A 23,059-nucleotide genomic window follows, 5' to 3' on the forward strand; every position below is an offset into this window, starting at 1 on the left:
AGGGGAGGGGGACAGACCGGCTGACAAATTGGAGGGAGAGACGATGGCTCCCTATTTTCACTCGGAGACAGCTGGGTCTCGCTGTGCGGAGAGGGGAGAAAGGGGACAGAGGGAGTGGAGAGGATGGGGACAGAGAGACTGACAGATTGGATAGATACGGGAGCTACGGGTTTCCACTGAGTGACAGAGATTTAGCTAGGTCTTCTGCCAAGATCCATGGGATTTTCTGCGATTTTAAAGAAGGATGAACAGGGAGAGAGATACATAACGAAAAGCATGCGTATGTGCATTCGTTAGGGTCAAGGGCTTACGCACAGAGTCGGTGAGGAGGGGATGGGTGAGGGAGGAATGGCAGGGTCTGCGTTTTCACCTTTCTCCCTTCATTCAAAAGGTCATGAACTCTTTTAGATTAATTGTTTTGTTTATGATTTGCCATTTGCTTTGTTAAAATTGCCATTCATATTTGGTTCTTTCATTCAAATTGCAATGCATGTTAATAATTTGTTCGGTTGGGTGCTAGGATTAAGTCTCTGTTTCTGTAAATTAGGCCTTTGCACTGATATAATTTCTCTGTTTCTCCATCAATTTGTGTATAATTCATCATTTTTCTGTTTAAAAATTGTTACAGATTTTATGTTCCTTCATTAAAATTGTCATAGATCTTTGTAGATTGTTTAGGTCACCTTAGATTCACTTTATTTCAGTTTATTGTTTTTAATTGTTGTTCACTGATTGATTTGCCATTCCATTTATTAAAATTGTCATAGATAATTTTTCCTTCATTAATGCTGTCATAGATATTTTATATTGTTTAGTTAACTATTAGGGTTTCCTCTTAGTCTTTTGTAGGTTGTTTAGTTCAGCTCTAGGGTTAGCTGGATGTTAAAACTTATCCTACAACCTAATCCATTGTTCTAATAACCATAATGTAGATTAATTTGGGATGCTCCACTACCCATAGGCAGTAAGTTGTTAAATATATCAATATTTGCATAAGATGAACCAACATTTGACAAGTATAAGCAGCTGGACCAACACAAACAGAAAACACCTAAATTTACATCAAGATTAATGGTTGACCGAAAAATTAAAAAATTAAGTAAAAAAAACGTAAATTTATACATTTTTTTGTTTGAAATTATCTGTTCACTGTTTGATTTACCATTCCCTTTCCTTTATTAAAGCTGTCATAGATATTTCAAAATTTGTTTGCTTAACTATTAGACTTTACTCTCAGTCTTTCTAAATTAGGAGGCTACACTGTTTATATTTGTGTTTTTCAGAATTTTTTCCCCTTTGCTTATGAGTGAACAAAATTAAGCCTCCTTTTTAAGTTTATTGTTTTTAAATTAGGGTGTCTAGCCTGTTTAGTTCACTGTTAGGTTGATATTTCTGTATTTATAAACAAAGGGGTTGCAGTGTGCTCATTTATGTGTTTCTTCATACTTTCCTACTATTTGCTAATCAACAAATCAACTTCAGCTTCCTTTTCCACTTCACATCATTCTAATATCCATATGTTGCTAGGTTGTTTTCCGTTTCTTGCTTCTTTTATATTTTTGAGATACACTTTTGATTTGATTCTTGATATACATGTAGATCCAACACAACCATACACATCAAACCATCCATTCACACAGCAGCCACCAAACAAACCATTAGTGAGGTATTTGTCTATCCATTTTAAATTTTGTTTATACAAAGTAATTTCTAATACAAATCTCTTTACTGTGTTTAAATACAAACTCTTTTTCCCTCTAATTTTTTCCTATGTGATGTATCGCTGCAGCTCAAACATACACACCTTTTTCAAAAACAAAAAGTATCAACCACGAGAATCTGGATTTCCTAGCAGCAGGTATATGCTTACCCTTTCACTCATGGATTGAATTTGACCCCCTCCACCTATTCATATTTTTTCATTGAAATTCCGTCATTATGTATTGCTATTTAATTGCTCCTTTTGGGTTTTCTTCAAAGAAAATTTTTGAACATCATCTTGAGTGACCTGAAGTTCAAAGAGTATAGGTTTAGGTTTTCCCAGAGCTCAGTTTTTATTTTTTATTTTTTATTTTAAATTTAATTAAGAAAGTATGTGTTACATATTAATTCTTTCTCTCATGGATTGAATTTGACCCCTCCACCTATTCATATTTTTTCATTGAAATTCCGTCATTATGTACTGCTATTTAATTGCTCCTTTTGGGTCCCTCCAGGTTTCCATCTTTCTTTCTTACCTTGCAATTTGTGTTATCCCCTGTTTGGTTGCCCAGAAAATGAAATAATTCATGCAATTTTGGATTCTTAATTTCATATGGATGACAGTAGCTGCTGGTTTGAACTTTGAACTAAGAATTGATGCAGTTTTGGATTCTTCATTTCTTATGAATAATCCAATAGAATTAATACTAAAAATTTACCAATGGATAACACTTCAAAGTTGATTGTATAATATAGTTGTCTTTACTCTATAATAATTTGGAGTTTTCGACATATCTGTGTGTGTGTGTGGAATGTAACATATCGGATTTAGCTTATACTGTGCATAGTTTTATTGTCTGTTGTTATCTGTGCTATACCATTTCTATGCAGGCTCTGAAAGTTATTCATGAGCTTTATAAGCACTTTCCATAATTTAAGCAGTCTGTTTTGGGTTCTTTTTCGTTAGGTCATTAGCTACTGATTAATGGAGAAACGAGGACCATGCCACTGATTTTGGGTTCTTTTTCTAATCTTCTGCTTTTGGGGTTTTGCAGGGAGTGCTGATGTATCTGAGAACCATCATCTTTTCCTTCTTCCGCTTCTCCCTGTGCAGTCCAGTTTGACTGTTTGTCATAAAAAAGGTCAGTTCATCTAAATTTAGCAATTGACTCTCACACTCTGAATTTGATTTTGTCTCCTTCTGCTGATCTCCTCCATTCCCCTCTTCTCTTTTTGTTCCGTAAATTTACTCAACTAATTCGATTATTCATTTTTTTCTGATAGAACATTTACGGCTCCATGAAATATTCAGTTTTTGCCTGATCATTGTCAAACACTGTAGCAACTAAGTTTGACAAAATTTATAATTATGGTTATTGATTGCTGGAATTTTGATGGTAGTGTTCCAGATTTACTTGCTCATGATCTTTGTATTGCTTTACTGTGAATGTGACAACCCGTTCCAAATTTTACGTTTTTATTTTATTTTAAAAGCGTGAATTTACGAAATTGCCCTAGAGGTAAGGACTTTGACTTCTGTTGACCATCGTCTAGAGAGACGTATGACTTATTCTTTTAACATATTCTCGTAATACTCGTGGATGTGAACGCATAGGCGAAAGCCGTTTGCGAGTCCGGATTATAACGGTATAGTTACGGACGTTTGAAATTGGTTATTCAAGGTTTAGTGTTAATTAAATTAAATCTCCAATCAGAAATTAGTTATTTAAGGTGAAGTCCAATCAGAAAAAGGAAAGAAAGAAAGAAAAAAAAAAAAAAATCCCAGTTTTTCCCGTGGGTTTTCCCACTTGCGACCACCCATTTTCCAAGGCCGATGGAGTTTTTCGATGCCACCACCACCATCTTGAAGCTCTCATTCCCCTCTACAAAACCCACCCAAGAACCACCTTGATTAACCATGGGATGTGGAGTTTGAGGCCACGAAAGTTGACGAAAATCAATGGTGCTCCGGCCACCCTTTTCGATTTTCCGGCAAATTGGAAAAGCAATGGCCGATGCCACCACTTGGGCTTTGTAGCCCATCATCCCAGGAGCAAAACCCAACCAAACTTGACCCTGTTGGACCACCGTAGACGACGAATCGACGTCGGGAAGTTTTAGGCACCCGCCGGCTTCGTGGGCAAAATTGACCATCTTCCGTCCACTTTTGGACTTCGTGGCAGGTATGAAAGTTGCTCCACTCACTGAGATCTTCATTTCTGTGAAGTTTGAGAATTTTTGGAAATAGTTGGATTTTCCGGCGAGTCGGGGCGGCCGATTGCCACCCGCGGCGGCGCGTGCGGCGGCGCGTGGCCAGTGGGCCGCCAATGCTATTTTTAGGCTATGTCGAATGTCTTGAATTCAGTTTTGTTATTTGAATGACATAGGTTGATCGTTGGAACCTAAATTCGTTACGATACATTGCTTGATGAAAATGTAAATCGACGATCCGACCGTTGGATTGTCACCAAATTTGGGTACATTATAATACGTAATATTTAAAGATCATAGGAATTTATGGATCGGGAATCCGATGTACGGATCTTCCCGAATTGGATTTGTAAGTTAGTAAAATAAATGTTCACGGCCACTTGTTTTAGGCAATTGGCGGAGATCTGACCGTTGGATCGTAATGAAATTTTGGTATGTTATTCTAGAAACATATTGTGGATCGTTGGAAGTTACGGATTGGAAATCTGATATGCGGATCTTCCGGGTCAGGTTATACAGGGTTGTAAACCCTACCGTCGATCTTTGATCGACGGTTGACTTGTGGTCAATGGGTCTCAAACTATTTTAGAATGTCGTTGATGTTGTGTTTTATGTGAATTACATATTCTACGGATAAGAGTTCTGAGATGTGATTTGATAATTGGCCACATGGACCAATCATTCAGGACGCCTCGATGCGTGCGCTAGAGAATCATAGCGTGGACTCCAGGTGAGTGCATCTTTTCCTTTTTATCGTACATATTATTGAGAGTTCTATCGACACCTTTAAATTGATTAGGCATATTACTTTCATATATAATTATTGTGAATGCTTGAAGTACTATGTGAACTACGAATGGCTTGATCCCTGTTTAGGGTACGTAGGCAGTCTAACGAGACGTTAGATGCAGCCATAAAATATTTGAGACAAAAGCCTTGTTTGGGAAATTGAGTAATGCGAAGGAAATTGATAAAGACAAGTTTTAATTTTGTGAATTAGTTAGTTAATTAGTGTTAATTGGGTTATTATGGATAATTATCCTTGAAAATAAGTAGTCTGGGAGTAGAACGTTATTGATTGTACATTTCACACTATATAGTTTATAATTGAAAATGCTACAACATGGTTGAGTGTTAGATTGCATCATGGTATATCCATATGTATTATATTTGCATATAATTATTGGGAATGCTTTCAAATGCAAAGGTGGACGCAGGACACCCAGGTAAGCTTCAGGTGAGTACATGTTGATGTTAGTGATGGTAGTGAGTACGATTGTGTTGAGATATAGTATAGCTCATAAACCTGCACCCCGGTGTTAGTGCTCCCGCCCGTGGCCAGGGCACAGTCCTTCACGTGATGTTCACCTCCCGCACCTTACGCTCACCTTGGATTCAAGGTAGGTGCACAGTCCTGTCGTACAGACCACTTTAGGTGGTTCCGACTCGTAGGTGACCCGCGATTATTCGCCCAGTCTTCACGTGATCGTAGCACTTATTTACACCCAGTCCTGTCGTACAGACCACTTTAGGTGGTTCCGACTCGTGTGCAGGTATACTTATTGAGCTATTGGCTAGCCAGGATTGATGAGATATGGATAAGTCGTACAAGTCACTATAGGTGACTCCGACTTATATGCTAGCCAGGATTGACGAGATATGGATAAGTCGTACAGGTCACTATAGGTGACTCCGACTTATATGCTAGCCAGGATTGACGAGATATGGATAAGTCGTACAGGTCACTATAGGTGACTCCGACTTATATGCTAGCCAGGATTGACGAGATATGGATAAGTCGTACAGGTCACTATAGGTGACTCCGACTTATATGCTAGCCAGGATTGACGAGATATGGATAAGTCGTACAGGTCACTATAGGTGACTCCGACTTATATGCTAGCCATGATTGATGAGATACGGATAAGTTGTACATGTCATTTTAGCTGACTCTGACTGATATATCACCTTGTATTGATTTAGTTCATTTGGCCTACTTATTAATGTATGGTGGATATGATGGCAAACCGTGGTTTTGGTCATTTCCGAGTATGGTTTGGATATATGTATATATGTTGTACTGTCTTATGGAAAACGATACGGGTTTTACATTTAGGGGCATTACTTTTTGAGAGGTAGTAACTTTGGGAAGCTTGGTTTTATTGCTTACTCACACCTTCTGTTTGGTGCCCTCCAGGTTTTAGCTGCTGAGTTTGTATCGACAATAATCTATGGCGAATCTTAGTATTGATGGATATTTTTGAGGGTATGATTCTTACCCACATTACTGCACATTACTTATGCTCTGACATCGCGTGTGAAATGGGTTCACTCCCACTCGTAGCGCACTCTGGTACTTAGACACTTTTAGATTCAAATTTATTCACTTTTTATGCACTATCACATTTTATGGCTTCGTCACCTTCCAGGTGTCGGCTAGCACAGCTCGATTCAGGGTCCGAGTGGATTTTTTGGGTCGGGGTGTGTCAGTGAAAATATGGATACTTTACTGCAAAATGTGTTTAATTTAATGGAGATTTGCTAGGTTTTTTAATACAATTAATTGGATAATGGATATTGGAGATTTTCTCCAAAGGATTATAATTTATATAGAATTTATAAGTTTTATTACTTTCGGCTTACTTTATGTTTCGAATTAGTTGGATTTAGCATTCTTCACAACCTTTGATGGGTGTTTAACTTCTAATTTTTGTTCCATGCATTGTTGATTTTCTTTGATAATTGCTGAATCGCTTTTATATTTGCTTTGTCCTTAGGATCTAAAGCATTTTGCCTTTTGAAGAGCAGCTGCACGGAAAGTATTAGGTACCCTTTTCTTTGTTGTGTGTGTGTGTGTGTTTTTTTTTTTTTTTTAATTTCTAATTTTTATGGAAGACATGAAATATTGTAGGAATCAAATATATGATTGTCACCAAATGTATATATCTTTTGTGGTATATTATTGGTGATTATGGTATGCATAGTTAGTTTTCCTTGCTCTATTTGAATTTCTCTCTAATTTTCTTTACTCTTTCTTATCTGCTGTGTTGTTTGTCAAAATTTGAAATAACATTTATTAATCTGTGTTTTGAGTTGTGATTTTCATATTTTACTTCCAAGTTCTAAGTCGTTCCTTCTCCCATGGTTTCTCAACTTTTGAATATGTAGCGTAATGCCTTATTGCTAGACATTCTGGCAACATAGGTGGTTATGTTGCCAGACAGTGCATATGGACCACACATTCTCGCAAAAGTTTACCTTATCAATGGTTTAGATTTATAGTTTGGCATATGTGGTCAAACTATGATTCTGAACCATTGATAAGATGGGTGTTTGCTTAACATGTTTCTTACGGGGCAGGGAATACATGTGTTCTTTTTAAAAAAAAAATATATATATATATATATATATATATATATATATATATATATTTACTGAGATGAGCCTCAATTGCAATGTTCTAAACTATCTCTCAACTTATTTTTCTATGTTCTGTGCTTTTTATGTTTGCATTTAGATCGATGGGTTCAAACCCTTGAATACAAATTTATTTGGCAGCCTTTAAAGTTTTTGACTTTTTGGTGCTATCTTTAATACATATTTTCCTTTGTTTATCTAGATTATAGTTTTTCCTGCACACTTAATCCTTGCAGTTCACAGAGTTCTTATTGATCCTGCAATTGTTCTTAAGTTATCTTTGTTGAGTAGAGGCTATGTTCTGTGGGTTTTAGGGTTTGGAGAAAATTTTGAGCTGCTTTGGTATTTTAATGTTTAGAAAAAATTTTGAGATTCTTTAATGAGATTTTGGTGGCTAACATTCTTTAGCTAAATTTTTTGTGTCTCTTGGTTGCTTTCTGCAATTTTCGCTTTTGAGAAAACCTAATTGCAGGTTCTTCTCTCTCTCTCTGTTAAGTTACCAGTAGTAATGTTTTTCATTCACTCTTAATCCTTGCAGTTCACAGAGTCCTTATTGATCCTGCAATTGTTGTTCTTAATTATCTTTGTTGAGTAGGGCATATGCTCTGTGGGTTTTAGGGTTTGGGGAAATTTTTGAGTTGCATTACTATTTTAATGTTTTGGGAACATGTTGAGATTCTTTAATGGGATTTTTGTGGCTAAAGACTTTTTAGGTAAATTCCTAGCTATTTACTGGTTGGCATCCATATCTTATAAATATGTTGGCCAAGACATATGTTAGCTTTCATTTGTTTTTTCATTTTCATTTCTTATAATCAGTGTGTGTGAGTGCAGTGCCTATGAGTATAATGTGTGTGAATATTTAATTAGCTCACAGGTTTGTTGGTTCAGTTCAACTACAACCCTGATGAAGTTAGTTTTACATCGCAAACACATATATATAGAAGTTTAGACACCTTAGCAAATACCACCTTTTAGTTATTTTCATGGTCTGTTTAGTTGGTTTTCATACTCTAACCCCTACTTTTGTAAACTAGATTGTGCATTTCCAGTTGTTAAGCATGATATGATGGTGTTACCTAAACATGTAGATATTGCATTACTTTTGTGTCATGCAGTATTAACATTTTTTCTCGCCTCTTAGATAATAATACAATGACATTACATAAACTTTTAGTTAGTTTTCATGAGACAATTTCAATTTCTTCGCTTTGTTTGAAATTTGGTGTGTTTATCTTCAGGACACTTAATCAATTTAGCTTGCAGTTTAACTATTGCAGTTTTTATGTATTTTGGTTTTACCTGGATTCCATTTCTAGAATGAGCATGTGTTTCTCATTGTATCTAGAAGTTATTGCGGTTGAAGTAGCATGCTTAACATTTGTACTATGGACTTGCGTAATTTTCCTTATTGTTGGATCGGAAAATTTTAGATGAGAAATACTGGATGATATATGTTTCTTCGGTATGATATTTGCATTACTATCTCAGATAAAGTATATAACTAACCTGCTAAATTCTACAGATAATACTTGCAGAACCTGTAACTAATGCCTATATTATATTACTAATTGGTATAGCTTTGCTACAATCCCTGTTTCAACTTGTGTGTTTACTGCTAATAGAATTTCGCTATTGTCTCTAAGCTATTATTTTCATTGCTATTCTGTGAGTTAGTGCTAATCGATTTGCTTTGTTTCCGATTTTCAGAAAGTTGGATCGATCGCTGGAGCACTTGGCCCTTTGACTTTTGAGGTATATTAATTAACACTGGTTTCATAATAGTTCTTACATTTTTTTTTTCACATTAGGATTAGATTTAGCTATCTAATTATAGAGTCCTTTTCATATATATATGATCGCGATAACAGTAGAATTTGAATATATATGACTGCAATAACAGTACAATGTGTGATTGTTACGTCATAAGTTAATGTGATGTAACAAATATTCATGCCATCAAACCTAAACTGAAACATAATAATAAAACGCAGTTGTTTGTAGTCAAACAAGAACAGCGTAAATAAACATGTTGTGCGACGACCGATTCCAAAACACATTTTAACAGCTTTATCCAGCTGATAATTCATAACATTATCAAGTATAAAAGACTGGTCGTAAGTTAAACCCTTCTCAGATTTACCCTTTCTTTGTTGCACTTTCATGGATTTAATCCATTCTACCATCACAGTTTTTGTTACTTTTACAGTTTCCCCATGCTTTCTGGAATGCGTTTTCAATCTTAATAATATCTGCTCTGTTGCTTCGAATTATCAGTGGTTTCAGTTATTCGCTTTCTTTTCTTCTTGGAAAGCATGACTGTGAAGTTTTATCACTGAGTTTCACAGACAAACATATTAAACTTTTCAAATAGCCTTTAAATTTACCCTATATATTTTTCCTTTTCTTTTTCTGACACATGTTCCCATACTGACAAACAAAGTATAATAATCTGTATGATGCCTTAAATATACCTTAGCTGCTAATGTTCCATCACTACCTTGCTTTATGCATGATCGAACTAATTTTCTTTTGAATACATGCTTTTTTAGATCTTAGTTTTATTACAATGTTGTTACTGTGATCTCTATTGGTTCTTTAAATGGTTTGGTTTTTCAATCAGTTAACACTTTTTTTTTTTAAATTGAAACAACATTATAGTTCTAAGCATAATCATTTGATTAGTCTCCCCTTTAGCATAATTTCTCGAAACCATTTTCTTTGTGCCATTTGTAGAAAGATGGGTCTCTTTCAGATAAAATTTACAACATTTGGTTTAGGAATTGCAAAGAGAAATAAAGAATCTCCAACCAAATTGTGCAAGAATTTAGCCGGGATTTGAGGGTTTTAGTTCAGGGTTTGTTTTTTGCGATTTACACACACACACAGATAGAACAAAGGTGAGCGAGAGAAGGGAGGATTTTATGCAAGGGTTAAAGCGTAGGGGTAAGGAAAGGGTAAGGATGCATAATCAATTTGACTGCACGTGTAATTCATAAATTGATATTGTCTGAATGAGTTTTGGCAAGTATATATACTTAATGACTAAATGTTTCTAAATATTAAACTAATGGAATTTGGATGCCATCGTTTCTATTTATAATACATATAACTAAAATTCATCGGTTTTGGTTTGAGTATCATGTAGAGAATTTCTTGCTAATTGAACATGTTTGGTTTTGAGTTTCTGGATATAAAATTTACTATAAAAGGCTCTGTCACTTTAAAATTTTGACCATTATTTTTCTGATCAAAATAGAGAACTTTGATTGTTCTATTCTACATGACCTATATTTTTCACATTGTTGAATTATTTATACTATTAAGGATGATTAATATGATTATCATCAAAATTATGGTATGTTTTATTGTTTGTCCCATTTGTATGTAAATTCAGCGAATTGGGGAAATTTTCGGCTCTTTGAATTCAATGAATTGCCTAGATGGACCCATAATTAATGCAGTAATAGTTGATTTCATTTTGGAAAAACTGTTGTTGGCCAAAGACAGGTTATGATGTCCCATTTTGTATGAACTATATGTCAATGATGATAGATTGTAAGGTAATTGAGGTTTCTGCAAACAATAACTATTAATACGAAAGGATGAACCGATGCCGGGTGTACTGTTAATTATGTATAAGACATTCTTTATGTGATGTTGGAACGCACAATTGGGATGCATTTAAACTTAAAGTATTATATATATGGGTGATTTTGTTCTTTTTCGTTTCTTTCATATGCACGCTTACATGAAAAGCATTATGGTCACATTTCTTAAACTATGATTTATATTTTTAGCTGTAGTGCGGAAGATATCCACTCTCAAAAAAAGTGAACAATGCAATCTCCGTAATCGACTGCTGCAAGCAGTTCTACATGTTTTTGGCTATCAACATTTTTGCTTCAACAACTGCGTGTTTTTTACACATTCGTGCTTGGAAACTTAGATGCTAGAATAAGAACAAAACAGTTTTTATGTTTTTTGTCAACTACAACATGTAGCTAACCTAGAAGATATATATTTTATCACCTTGACTACAAGGGCAATATTTTTGTAAACTATATGTTACTTCTATTTCTTCTATTTATTAGGGAACCAAAAGATTCTGTTTCGTCTTGTTAATTGTACAATATAATACAGTTCAAGGTGATGCATTCAAGTCCCGCAACATCGCGCAAACATTTTTTCTAGTTCTTTTCTATTTCGCATCTCCAATTTGGAAAACAGGACTTGGAGCAAAAGAAAGATGCATAATTTTATTTTTTTGGAAAGTCAGGATGGAGCCATGCAATCCTTGGTCTCTTACTTCTTCCGCCAGTGACTTGTCAAATCAAATGGCAATTTAATAATTTCTGACATGAGGATTTGTTTTTTAGTGTTAAATTCCACACTTGACAACTCATCCATTCGTCGCGGTTTGCAAGGTTTGCGTAACAGAGGAGGATTCTCTGTATCCTCTTATTCCTATTCTCTTCTTTCATACATTATCTTTTATCTTATTTTTTTTATAAAAAAATCAATATAAGATGTTAACATAATTTAATTGTGATCGTTCAAATACGAAAACATAAAAGGATAAAAAAATTAGAAATGTAGGAAATTCTCCTGCATAATTGGTATGGTAGAACAAGAAGTTCGTTACAGAAAGACTTGGGAGAGAAGAAGATTAACAACCTTCGTCAAATGCTTATTTTTTTTTTTTTTTTTTATCAAGTCAATGTTTTTACCTACGGCTAAGTCAATAAGAAGATTAACAACCTTTGTCAATGCTTTTTTGTTATCAAGTCAATGTTTTTACCTGCAGCTAAGTCAATAATATCCATGTAACTAAACAGACTCTCTCTCTCTCTCTCTGATCACTCACATTCTCTTTATACTGTCAAGCTAGCAGGGAATACTGATCATCACGGTGTATCAGAAACACGAATTGAGTAGTTATGGCCAACAGAAGAGAGGCTTTGGATGTGGAGAACCCGGCAGAGGGGTTAGTACTTCTTTACATTGCAATTTGTTTCTGTAATTTTCCGAACGTTAACTTTGTATCAAAGACTGGGACTCGTATCTTTACTGTCTTTGGCTGGTCAAAATACTTCATTGATCATATGCCTGTAACTTGTGATTAGGATCCATGCACAACCTTCACTTATACGTTTCATTGGAAGATTAAAGTCATTCGTGTTTCAATCTCACCTTACGCTTTCAAATGCCAAGCAGTTAATTTTCTGCATATTAATTGTCTGTCTAATTCTTCTCATGAACTCTCGTATGCATATCCACTTGTTTATGTATATACCTTATAAACTCTAATTGTCTTTGAAACAGCACCCTACTGGATTTTTCATGATTTTGATGGGTGCAATTTGTTCTTTTTTATGTCGTTTCAAGATTTGTTACAGGGTCTTGGAACCTAGTGACTACAAGGGCATTATATGCCCCAATAAAGGGAATTCGTGATGAACAGGGGAAATTCCTTCCCATATGGAGTAAGATATTTGTAATGTCCTGTGTGTTTGCCGTCTCAGTAGATCCTCTCTTCTTTTACATTTTAATCATTGATCAAGATAAGATGTGCCTTCAGATGGACAAAACGCTGATGACTATTGTTCTTGTACTGCGAATACTCACAGATATCATTTTCGCTATGCATTTTGTATATAAAATTTACGTCAGTATTACAGTTCAAATGCACAAAAAATTGAGGGATAATGTGCCCGCAAATACCACGAAAACTATGGCCTCAAATACCCTGACACTTGTGGCCCCAAGTACCCTAAGACCTGGGGCCTTAAGTACCCTGAACACTGAGACCTCCATACAAACTGAAGGAAATTTGGATCGGAAATCAAAAGGAAGTGTGTTGATTGAATTTGGCAAGAAAATAGTTCAAAAGATGTCGCGGTTATCTTTCTCCATCATAAATGATTTTCTCGCTCTTCTTCCCGTCCCACAAGTAAGAGAAACTAAAATCAATTTTTTTGTGTGTCCTATTCTTAACCAGCTAGCTGTAATTATCGGATTTCTAACCCTTTTTTATTTCTTTTCTCCAGTTGCTAATAGTATATACTTTTTACAATATGAGAGGCGATGCATACGTGGAACATAAAAAGGTTCTTAATGTCTTCCTTCTTGGTCAATATCCACCAAGGATATATCGAATTCACCAGTCGTCCAAGGAACTTCGAAATAATGCTGGAATGTGGGTTAAAGGTCTCTTCAATTTTTTTCTCTACATTCTTGCCAGTCACGTAAGTTTCGCCACGATTGTCATTTCAATATAACATCCTGTATTCACTTATGCCGGATGAAGCTTTCTTTTAGAAATGTTGGACTAATGTTAGATTTTGATTTCATGTTTCGGATTATATGTACTCTCAAACTTACTTCCATTTCAATTATTACAAGACAATATTTTGTTTGTTCGATTAGTTAATGTGAAAACTCATAGCATTTCCCTACATAATTTTTCCTTAATTGATAAATCATTTGATTATGAATTTGTGACATTTGTAGATACTTGGAGCTTTTTGGTATTTCTTTTCTATTCAGCGAGAGACATCATGTTGGCATAGTGCATGTGCAAGACATAGTCCAGATCGTATTGGATGTATGAATACTTTCTCCTGTCAGCGTCGAACTACTACTTCGAGAAATAAAACATTTCTAGAAGAGCATTGCTCGATAAATGCTACAGATGAAGGTCCCTATGATTTTGGAATATTTCGTGATGCTCTTAAGAATCATAACTTAGAGCATATCAAGTTTGGAAAGAAGTTCCTTTACTCTTTCTGGTGGGGCTTGCGAAATATAAGGTTTGCACATATGCACTGACGACCAATGATTTTTCAAATTAATGAATAAAAACTTATCTAGATCAGGCACAGTATCATTTAGATTGCTTGATCAAGTAACTACTCTTTTGTAGTAATTTTGGAACGAATCTGTCAACAAGCACGTATGTCTGGGAAAACTTGTTTGCAATTCTTATTTCTGTCATTGGCTTGCTACTGTTCTTATATCTTATCGGCAATGTGCAGGTTGGTTTATACTGAATCTCACTATGTATTAGTTTTATTTTTCAATCATTTCCTTCATGGCCGCTGTTGTATACAATTAATGAATTCTACTTGTGGTGAGACAGACTTTAATGCAGCTGGAAGCTACAAAATCTGAAGAAACAAGACGGAAGATTCGGATGAAGAAGCTAGATGTACGCAAGTGGATATCCGAAAATAACTTCCCTGATGATGTCAAGAGCGAAATCATGAATAGCATAGATCAAGCATTGAAAGAAAACAAAGATGCCGATGTTGACAAGCCGTTCCTTATTCTTCCCTGGCAAACCAAAAGATCTGTTAAACGCCATCTTTTCAAGGATACACTAAAAGCAGTATGTTCTTCAACCCTCCATCTCTCTCTCTCTCTCCATCTATTAATTGCATCCATTTTCACTCCAATATTGTTCTGATAATATATGTCTCTGCTTGCGCGCACATGTGTTTAGGTTAACAAGCTTAAGGACATGAATGAAAAAGTTCTGACGTTGATGTGCGACTACCTGAAGCCAGTGACATACATTGAGAACAACTTCGTTTTCCGAATGGGAGATCCGCTTGACTGCATGCTGTTCATTGTCGAGGGGACAACGTGGGCCTACACGTCTAGTGATAGTCAAGCTGGGAGTAGAACCTCATCAATGGACATCGAGCCCCTCGGGAAAGGGCAATTTTACGGGGAGGAGCTCCTCGATTGGGCATCAGACACATTCACCAAACTTCCAGTCTCCAGCAAACATGTCAAAAGTCAGACAAAAGTAGAAGCATTTGTGCTCATGGCCAAGGACTTGGAAACTGTCGTCTCCAGATACAAAAAATATTGGGACTCGGTCTATTCTAAGAATCGTGAAGAGGTGGCACTTTCTACCTTTCGTTGTTTCCGTACCAAGGCGCAACAACGCCCGTCCTCGTCCCCGACTGGAATAGCGGATACCAATGGTGAGAGCTTGCCATCGACAGCAGGCAAATAGTATCTTCAGAAGCGTCAAAGTAGAGACGCTCAATTTATGGCCAAGAATTCCATACACAACTCTAGCGCTGTACGATTCGTATAATTGTATGTAGCTGTGGCCTCAAAACTATTATTATTGGTTGATAGCTTGATATTTAACCGTACGTTTGAATAGTTACTAAGTAGTGGTAGCCACAATACCATTTCTCTCTGGGATATGTATATGTATTGGTCATGTTGTGAAATGCTTTGCAAAGTGATTGATTTCTGCAAAACATTTTATCTCTTTTTGAATGCCTCTGTTTATTTATGAGATTTAGACTGAGTAAACAAAAAATAATCATGGAATAAAATTAAATAGGAGAGTATAGAACAAAAAAATGAGTGTATGAAAATCATTTTCTTAAATTCATTTGCAACTATAGGTCAAGTCAAAGAGCTATTGAACCTTATAGTACTTGAATATAAATTATTAGTGGTTTATTAAAGAGATTGTTATTGACACTCTAAATATCTCATTTTTCACTTTAAATTTTATATATTAGAAAGAAAATACACTTGTAAGGAGTGTAGAATAAGATTTTTCGAGTGCTAATAACAATTCTTGTGTTAAATCAAAAGCCCAAATAATGAGGGAGAAAGACAACATACACATCCACCCAAATGATGATCAACGGATTTAGTACAACGTGTTCCTTGTTTTTTAAAATTAAACAGAAAAAAAAACTAAATAACATAGTTCGAATCTCTTGTGTTTTTTAGTCGAACAAGTTCAAATCTCTATATAGGCAAACATAAATTTAGGTAAGTTGACGAGGTTTGACTTTTTACTTTTGATCAGCGGATACTTAATTAAGCAAATCCTTCAATGCAACTTGCATTTTCAGAATAACAATAAATTAAATTATTGTTTTGGTGTTCTGATTAATTTATCATATGTACTGATTAATTTAAATTGAAGTTGTAACATGAATCATGAGATATTTGTTATATATTGTTATTACTTTCAATCCGAGCCAGTCATTTTTAATTGGTGAAGTGCTGGAAATGTCATGCCCATCAAGACAAAAACGATGTGTGTGCTTATCATTTCATTTTGCCTGTAAACTGTAAACAAGTGAAACAAAAATTTGCCTATTCTAATCTAGTCACTTAGCTCAATAAATTTGCAGCTCGGATGATTAATAATATTTCTCTTTATACTCGAAGTTCTTTACTCAAATTTTTGTCCCCAATTCTTCTAACATGTAGGGGAAATTTGTATGTTGTCCAATATCCTAGTAGATAGGAAGTTGTATTTTCACACGTGTCATGAGTTTGAGACTTTCTATTTTTTTAAATATTGTAATAGTTTCGAATCATTTCCTTCCACTTAATAATAATAAGAATTATTTTTCATGAAGGAGATGGGGGAAATCTAGGCCTTCTTAAAGTCATCATGGTCGCTTTAAACTCGGGCCATTAACACATACAGAACTTATGAAGTTAGAAGATGAAAGCAAACAGTGCTCATCGGCGTCCAGTCCAAGAAGCGCCTCAAAAGTCAACAGATGTGGCGGTCGGTCTTGGCGACATTCAGTGCTTGTCCTCGTTTGAGCATTCAGTGTTTGTCCTCGTTCGACTCAAAAGACGAATGTTGTTTAATTTATATAAATAAACTGAATGATTTCTCATGAGAGAAATGCGAGATAATTTCTGACATGGGGATTTGTTTTTTAGTGCTTATCCTCGTTCGACTCAAAAGTTTTCTAAATTTAATTGTAAGATGAGCCGGGTTATGTTTGAAACTTGGAAAACAGAACTTCGAGCAAAAGAAAGATGCGTACTTTTTTTTTTTTTGAAAGTCAGTATGGGGCCATGCAGTCCTTGGTCTCTTACTTCTTCTGCCCGTGAATTGTCTAATCAAATGACAATTTAATAATTTCTGACACGAGGATTTGTTTTTTAGTGTTAAATTCCACACTCGACAACTCGTCCGTTCGTCGCGGTTTGCAAGGTTTGCATAATTGGTATGGTAGAACAAGAAGTTCATTACAGAAAGACTTGGGAGAGGAGAAGATTAACAACCTTCGTCAAATGCTTATTTTTTTTATCAAGTCAATGTTTTTACCTGCAGCAAAGTCAATAATCAATATAATAAAGGAACTTGAACAACGAGTCTCAAGAGTCAGGGAAGCATTAATTAATCCATGTAACTAAACCAACTCTCTCTCTCTCTCTCTCTCTCTCTCTCTCTCTCTCTCTCTCTCTATAATCACTCACATTCTCTTTGTACTGTCAGGCTAGCAGGGAATACTGATCATCACGGTGTATCAGAAACACGAATTGAGTAGTTATGGCTAACAGAAGAGAAGCTTTGGATGTGGAAAACCCGGCAAGGGGTTAGTACTTCTTTACATTGCAATTTGTTTCTGTAATTTTCCGAACGTTAACTTTGTATGAAACACTGGGACTCGTATCTTTACTGTCTTTGGCTGGTCAAAATACTTCGTTGATCATATGCCTGTAACTTGTGATTAGGATCCATGCACAACCTTCACTTATACGTTTCATTGGAAGATTATGTTGTGCCTTGGCCCGTTCGTTAGTGCGGAACCGAGATTCAGATTACAACCTCACCAAAATCACACACAGTTGAATAGTTTAAAATACAAGAAATAAAGACACCGAGAAATTTACGAGGTTCGGCAAAAACCTGCCTACGTCCTCGGAGAGATATTGCTCTTCACTATGAGAATAACAGTACAAGTATACATGAGTTAAATCGACATAACCCAATCTCATATCCCTTGTACACCCACTCACAGAATTTTCCCAAGAGCCTCACTCTACCCTCTTGATTTCTCTCACCCTTACCCATGGTAGAGCCAAATGCTCACACCATCTCTTTTGGATGCTTTCCTTCTCTCATCCGTATCCTTGTTTTGCCAAATGCTCTCTTTTTATGCTTTTCTTAATCCAAGCCTTCTCCCACAAAACATGGCTTTGAAAAAACCACAAAACATGGCTTTGAAAAAACCACAAAACATGGAGCAATTTAAGCCACAAAACAAGCCACAAAACAAGCCACAAAACAAGGAAACATTTGGCCATTATCCAACAGATTAAAGTCATTCGTGTTTCAATCTCACCTTACGCTTTCAAATGCCAAGCAGTTAATTTTCTGCATATTAATTGTCTATCTAATTCTTCTCATGAACTCTCGTATGCATATCCACTTGTTTATGTATATACTTTATAAACTCTAATTGTCTTTGAAACAGCAACCTACTGGATTTTTCATGATTTTGATGGGTGCAATTTGTTCTTTTTTATGTCGTTTCAAGATTTGTTACAGGATCTCGGAACCTAGTGACTACAAGGGCATTATATGCCCCAATAAAGGGAATTCGTGATGAACATGGGCAACTTGTTGAGGAGCGGTTGGATAGGGGCCTGGCTAATAGGCAGTGGCAAGACTGTTGGCCAAATACTATGGTCATCCATGAAACTGCTATCGGTTCGGACCATAGCCCTATAATTATCCAAGGCCATCCCCGGGCTGTGAAAACGAAAAAACTCTTCCGTTTCGAAGCTTACTGGGCCAAAGAAGAGAGGTGTAAGGAAATTGTGGCTCGCTATTGGAGGCATCAGTGCAGTGGGGACGGTATTATGAGATGGCAGAAAAAAATGAATGATTGTCGAGTTAGGTTAACCAAATGGAGCCAGCAGGAATTTAAAGCGAGAGGGCGAGAGCTTGACGGTCTTATCAATAGGCTGGGGGTGCTTCAAAATAATTGGCGCAAAAATTGGGAGGAAATTAAGAGGGTTTCGGCGCGTATTGACAGATTGGGAGAGATGGAGGAGCAATTCTGGCAACAGCGATCGAGGGTGAAGTGGCTTAAGGAAGGTGATGCGAACACTGCCTTTTTCCATCAATCTACGCTTCAACGGAGAAGGAGAAACAAGTTAGTAAAGATTAAAGATGGGAACGGAGATTGGATTGATAATCAGAGTGAGGTTCAGAAGTACATTGAAGATCATTTTAAAAACCTTTTCTCTACTTCGGGCTCTAGAGAGTGGGGAAGGACTTTGGATTGTCTTCAACTTAAGGTGAGTGATGAGATGAATTCCGGATTGATTAAACCGGTTTCATTGGAGGAAATCCAGACGGCAACATTACAAATGGGAGGATTGAAAGCTCCGGGCCCTGATGGGTTCCAGGGGATATTCTATCATTCATTCTGGAACTCCCTTATGGAGGATGTGAATGGCATTGTTCAAGATTATATGCTGGGGGTCTCGGATCCACAACGGCTTAACTCGACACATATTGTGTTGGTTCCGAAGATCTCAAATCCGGACTCGGTCGGGCAATTCAGACCTATTAGCTTGTGCAACTACTCCTACAAGATTGTCTCTAAAATTCTTGCGAATCGTCTCAAGCCTCTTCTATCGGAGATTATTTCCCCCACGCAAAGTGCTTTCGTGATAGGAAGACAAATTCAAGATAACATTGGGATTGCTCATGAGATGTTCCATTTCTTGAAACTCAGAAAGGCTAAATGCAAGTTTGAGATGGGAGTGAAGCTTGATATGCACAAGGCATACGATAGGGTTGAATGGGATTTTCTTGAGGCAATCATGGAAAAGTTGGGTTTCTGCTCCCAATGGAGGAATCTGGTTATGGGTTGTGTTAAAACTGTGGATTTTGCTATTATTCTGAATGGACAGCCTGGGAGGAAGTTCATCCCAACTAGGGGAATTCGGCAGGGGGATCCTCTATCTCCGTACCTCTTCATCCTTGTTGGTGAGGTCTTGGATAAGCTTATTCAACAGGCGGTGGAAAGGAGGACGCTTATGGGAATCCATCTGAACTATGGGGGCCCGATTATTTCTCACCTGTTCTTTGCGGACGATACTTTGATTTTTATGCGAGCCGATAAAAAAAATTGTGATAGTCTGAAGAAGATCTTAGCCGATTATTGTTCTGCTTCGGGGCAATTGGTGAATTATCAGAAGTCGTGTTTGTTCTTTGGGGCAAATGTGCCTAGAAGTCTGTCAATTGAGCTTGGCCACTTCGTCGGTATACCATTGGCGAAGGAGCCAGGGAAGTACCTGGGTCTCCCTTCTTTCTGGGGTCGGTCAAAAAAGCAGGGGTTTGCTTTCGTGAAGGAGCGAATGCTTGCAAAAGTTCAGGGTTGGAAACAATGCACCCTCTCACAAGCAGGAAAAGAAATAATGATTAAGGCGGTGATTCAAGCGATCCCTGCCTATCCCATGCATCTCTTTAAGTTCCCAACTACACTGTGTTCAGATTTTGATGCTTTAATTGCTGAGTTTTGGTGGGGAAAGAGTGGGGGGCAGAAGGGCATCCACTGGGTTTCTCGGGGTATCTTGGGGACCCCGAAGCAGGAGGGGGGTATGGGGTTCCGGAATTTTCAAGCGTTTAATGATGCATTGCTTGCCAAACAATGTTGGAGATTGATTCATGACCCAGACTCGCTTTGGGCGCAGCTTCTCAAGGCCCGGTACTTTCCTCACTGCTCTTTCCTGGATGCTTCTTTGGGGGGAAGAGCGTCTTGGGGTTGGTCTAGTCTTCTGGTAGGGCGCGAGATTCTTCTGAGAGGTGCTCATTGGCAGATTATGAATGGCAGAAGCATCAGGGTGTGGCATGATAGGTGGGTGCCATCTATCCCTGCTGGGAATCCTACGGCTGTTGGAGGTGTGAGAGTGTCTAGGAATATGAGGGTGAACACATTGATTAATGATGTGTCCGGAACATGGAATATTGAGGCCATTAGACCTTTTATTTCTTTGGAGGACTTCGAGGCCATTCTGGAGTTGTCCATTGGTGATGGGCTTCGAGAGGATAGATTAATTTGGCCGGCTACCAGGAATGAGGTGTACTCTGTGAAATCTGGGTATCATTGGAAGCATGCAAACTCGAGTTCTATGATTGACAGGCCTTCCGCATCCTCATCTGTAATCCCGGGCAATGTTTGGAAATGTATTTGGCACTTGATGACCCCTCCGAAGGTTCGTAATTTTATGTGGAGGGCGTTGAGCCGCGCTTTGCCCACGATGGAGAATTTGTTCAAGCGCCGTTGTTCCCCTTCCCCATGTTGCCCAATTTGCTTGGTGCAGGATGAATCTGTTGAGCATATGCTCCTGCTGTGCCCTTGGGTTGAACCGATTTGGTTTGGGGGCCCGTTGAATTATCGGGTGAATAGAGCAAATATTTTGAACTTCCCTGCCTGGGTTCTTTCGTTCCTTGGGTCTGACTTGAGCTCTAAGGATGAGATTGCTAGGATCCTGATGAATGTAGCTTTTACTTGCTGGTTTATTTGGAAAACCCGGTGTAGTTTTGTTTATGATAACAGGGGAATTTATCCTAATCAAGTCATCTTGTCTATTTCGAAGTCGGTGAATGGGTTTTTGGAGGCGTCTGTTGCTTCTGAGGGTCACCCTCAGAGGAATCTGTCTCGCCCCGATCCTCCTGCTTGCTGGGGCCCCCCGAGCCATCCTTTCTTGAAGGTGAATGTGGATGCGAGTTGGGAGGCCAGTTCCAAAAGCGGTTTTGCTGGTGTGGTGATTAGGGATCATACGGGGAATTTTGTGGCTGCTCGGCGTGGATTGATTGGGGCCTCTAATGTGGCTGCTGCCGAGGCAGCGGCGATCTTGCTTGGGTGCGAGCTGGCCAAAGCCTTGGCGTTGGAGTGCATCATTGTGGAGTCTGACTCAAAGGAGAATGTCCTCTGTTTAGCTCTGGGTTGCTCGCGGGGCAGCTGGGAGGCTTTCCCTGTTATTTCCAAGGCTTTGCGCCTAGGGGGGCTCTTTCAGGACTGTCGCTGGTCTTGGGTTCCAAGGTCAGCCAATTTGGCGGCGCATGTGTTGGCGTCGAGAAGTAATCCGGAGATGTGCGATGTGAATTGGGTTAATATCCCTCCATCTTCGCTGGTCCATGTGTTGAACAAGGATGGGTTACCTTGTCCCCATTAGTTTTTTTGGTTTTGCTGGGGAGGGGGAGACCGTGGCTTTGGGCTGGGTCTGTAGTGTTGATCTTCCTCCTCTGTTTTAGTTGTGGTTTCCTTTGCTGCTTGCTCTTGGTGAGCTTCTGTTGCGTTTTGGCTTTGGCCCTGGTTATTGATTGCCAGTTCTTCAAAAAAAAAGAAAGAAAGATGGGCAATTGCCTTTATTCCAACTTCAAGTGTGTTTCTCTGCACAAAGAAGGAAAAGTATATACGATGAGTTTAAAACTCTAAGACCAACTTCAATGGTTGGGCTAAAAGTCAAATTTTTTAATCCGAAAAATTTATCTTTTAGTCTAGAAACGGTTTTTTAACTCCAATCATTTTGGATTAAAATTTTACCCCGGAATTATTAAAGAATGAACTTCGGCTATTTTTTTCTTAAATTAAATTTAAAAAAAAAATGTAGATTATCGTAAATTAATTTTATAAACATTTTAATCTAAAAATATTTAAATTCTGATAAATATTGAAAAATCATTAAATTTTCCACAAAGCAAGCCTTTAACTTTCAACTAATCTTTCAACCTTGGGTTAACTTTCAATTCACCAACCATTCAACACCAAGTTTTCGATTCACCAAGCGTTCAACACCAAACTTTCAACTTTCATCAACCGTTTAACAACAAATTTTCAACTTTCACCAACCGTTTGACTTTCATCAATCATCTTCCATATAGACATATGTTCAATATTAGTTGATCACACAACCT

General features: G+C 37.4%; 1 protein-coding gene and 2 long non-coding RNA genes across 3 annotated transcripts; all 3 read left to right on the top strand.

Annotated features, from left to right (window-relative positions):
* Window positions 1-1,525: 1,525 nt before the first annotated feature.
* Window positions 1,526-2,844, top strand: LOC148698927 (uncharacterized). Its single transcript, XR_015960642.1, has 3 exons — window positions 1,526-1,666; window positions 1,790-1,858; window positions 2,757-2,844. It is a non-coding gene; the product is annotated as an uncharacterized LOC148698927 (long non-coding RNA).
* Window positions 2,845-6,402: 3,558 nt separating this feature from the next.
* LOC148698928 (uncharacterized) lies at window positions 6,403-11,443 on the top strand. The gene is made up of 3 exons (XR_015960639.1): window positions 6,403-6,738; window positions 9,040-9,084; window positions 11,136-11,443. It is a non-coding gene; the product is annotated as an uncharacterized LOC148698928 (long non-coding RNA).
* Window positions 11,444-11,892: 449 nt separating this feature from the next.
* LOC137721041 (uncharacterized) lies at window positions 11,893-22,481 on the top strand. Its single transcript, XM_088690933.1, has 2 exons — window positions 11,893-12,316; window positions 18,663-22,481. The coding sequence occupies exons 1-2, from the start codon at window positions 12,270-12,272 to the stop codon at window positions 22,315-22,317; spliced, it is 3,702 nt and encodes a 1,233-aa protein (XP_088547059.1). The 5' UTR covers window positions 11,893-12,269; the 3' UTR covers window positions 22,318-22,481.
* The last annotated feature ends 578 nt before the right edge of the window (window positions 22,482-23,059 follow it).

This window comes from Pyrus communis, chromosome 1 (assembly GCF_041283825.1).
Source record: "Pyrus communis isolate YQ-2024b chromosome 1, ASM4128382v1, whole genome shotgun sequence".
Classification (NCBI taxonomy): domain Eukaryota; kingdom Viridiplantae; phylum Streptophyta; class Magnoliopsida; order Rosales; family Rosaceae; genus Pyrus; species Pyrus communis.

Excerpts from the sequence above, each read along its gene's own strand:
- LOC137721041 (XM_088690933.1), top strand. The coding sequence starts at position 12,270 with ATGGCCAACAGAAGAGAGGCTTTGGATGTGGAGAACCCGGCAGAGGG. Across the intron at positions 12,317-18,662 it reads GTGGAGAACCCGGCAGAGGG|ATTTGTTACAGGATCTCGGA; the intron begins GTTAGTACTTCT and ends TGTCGTTTCAAG.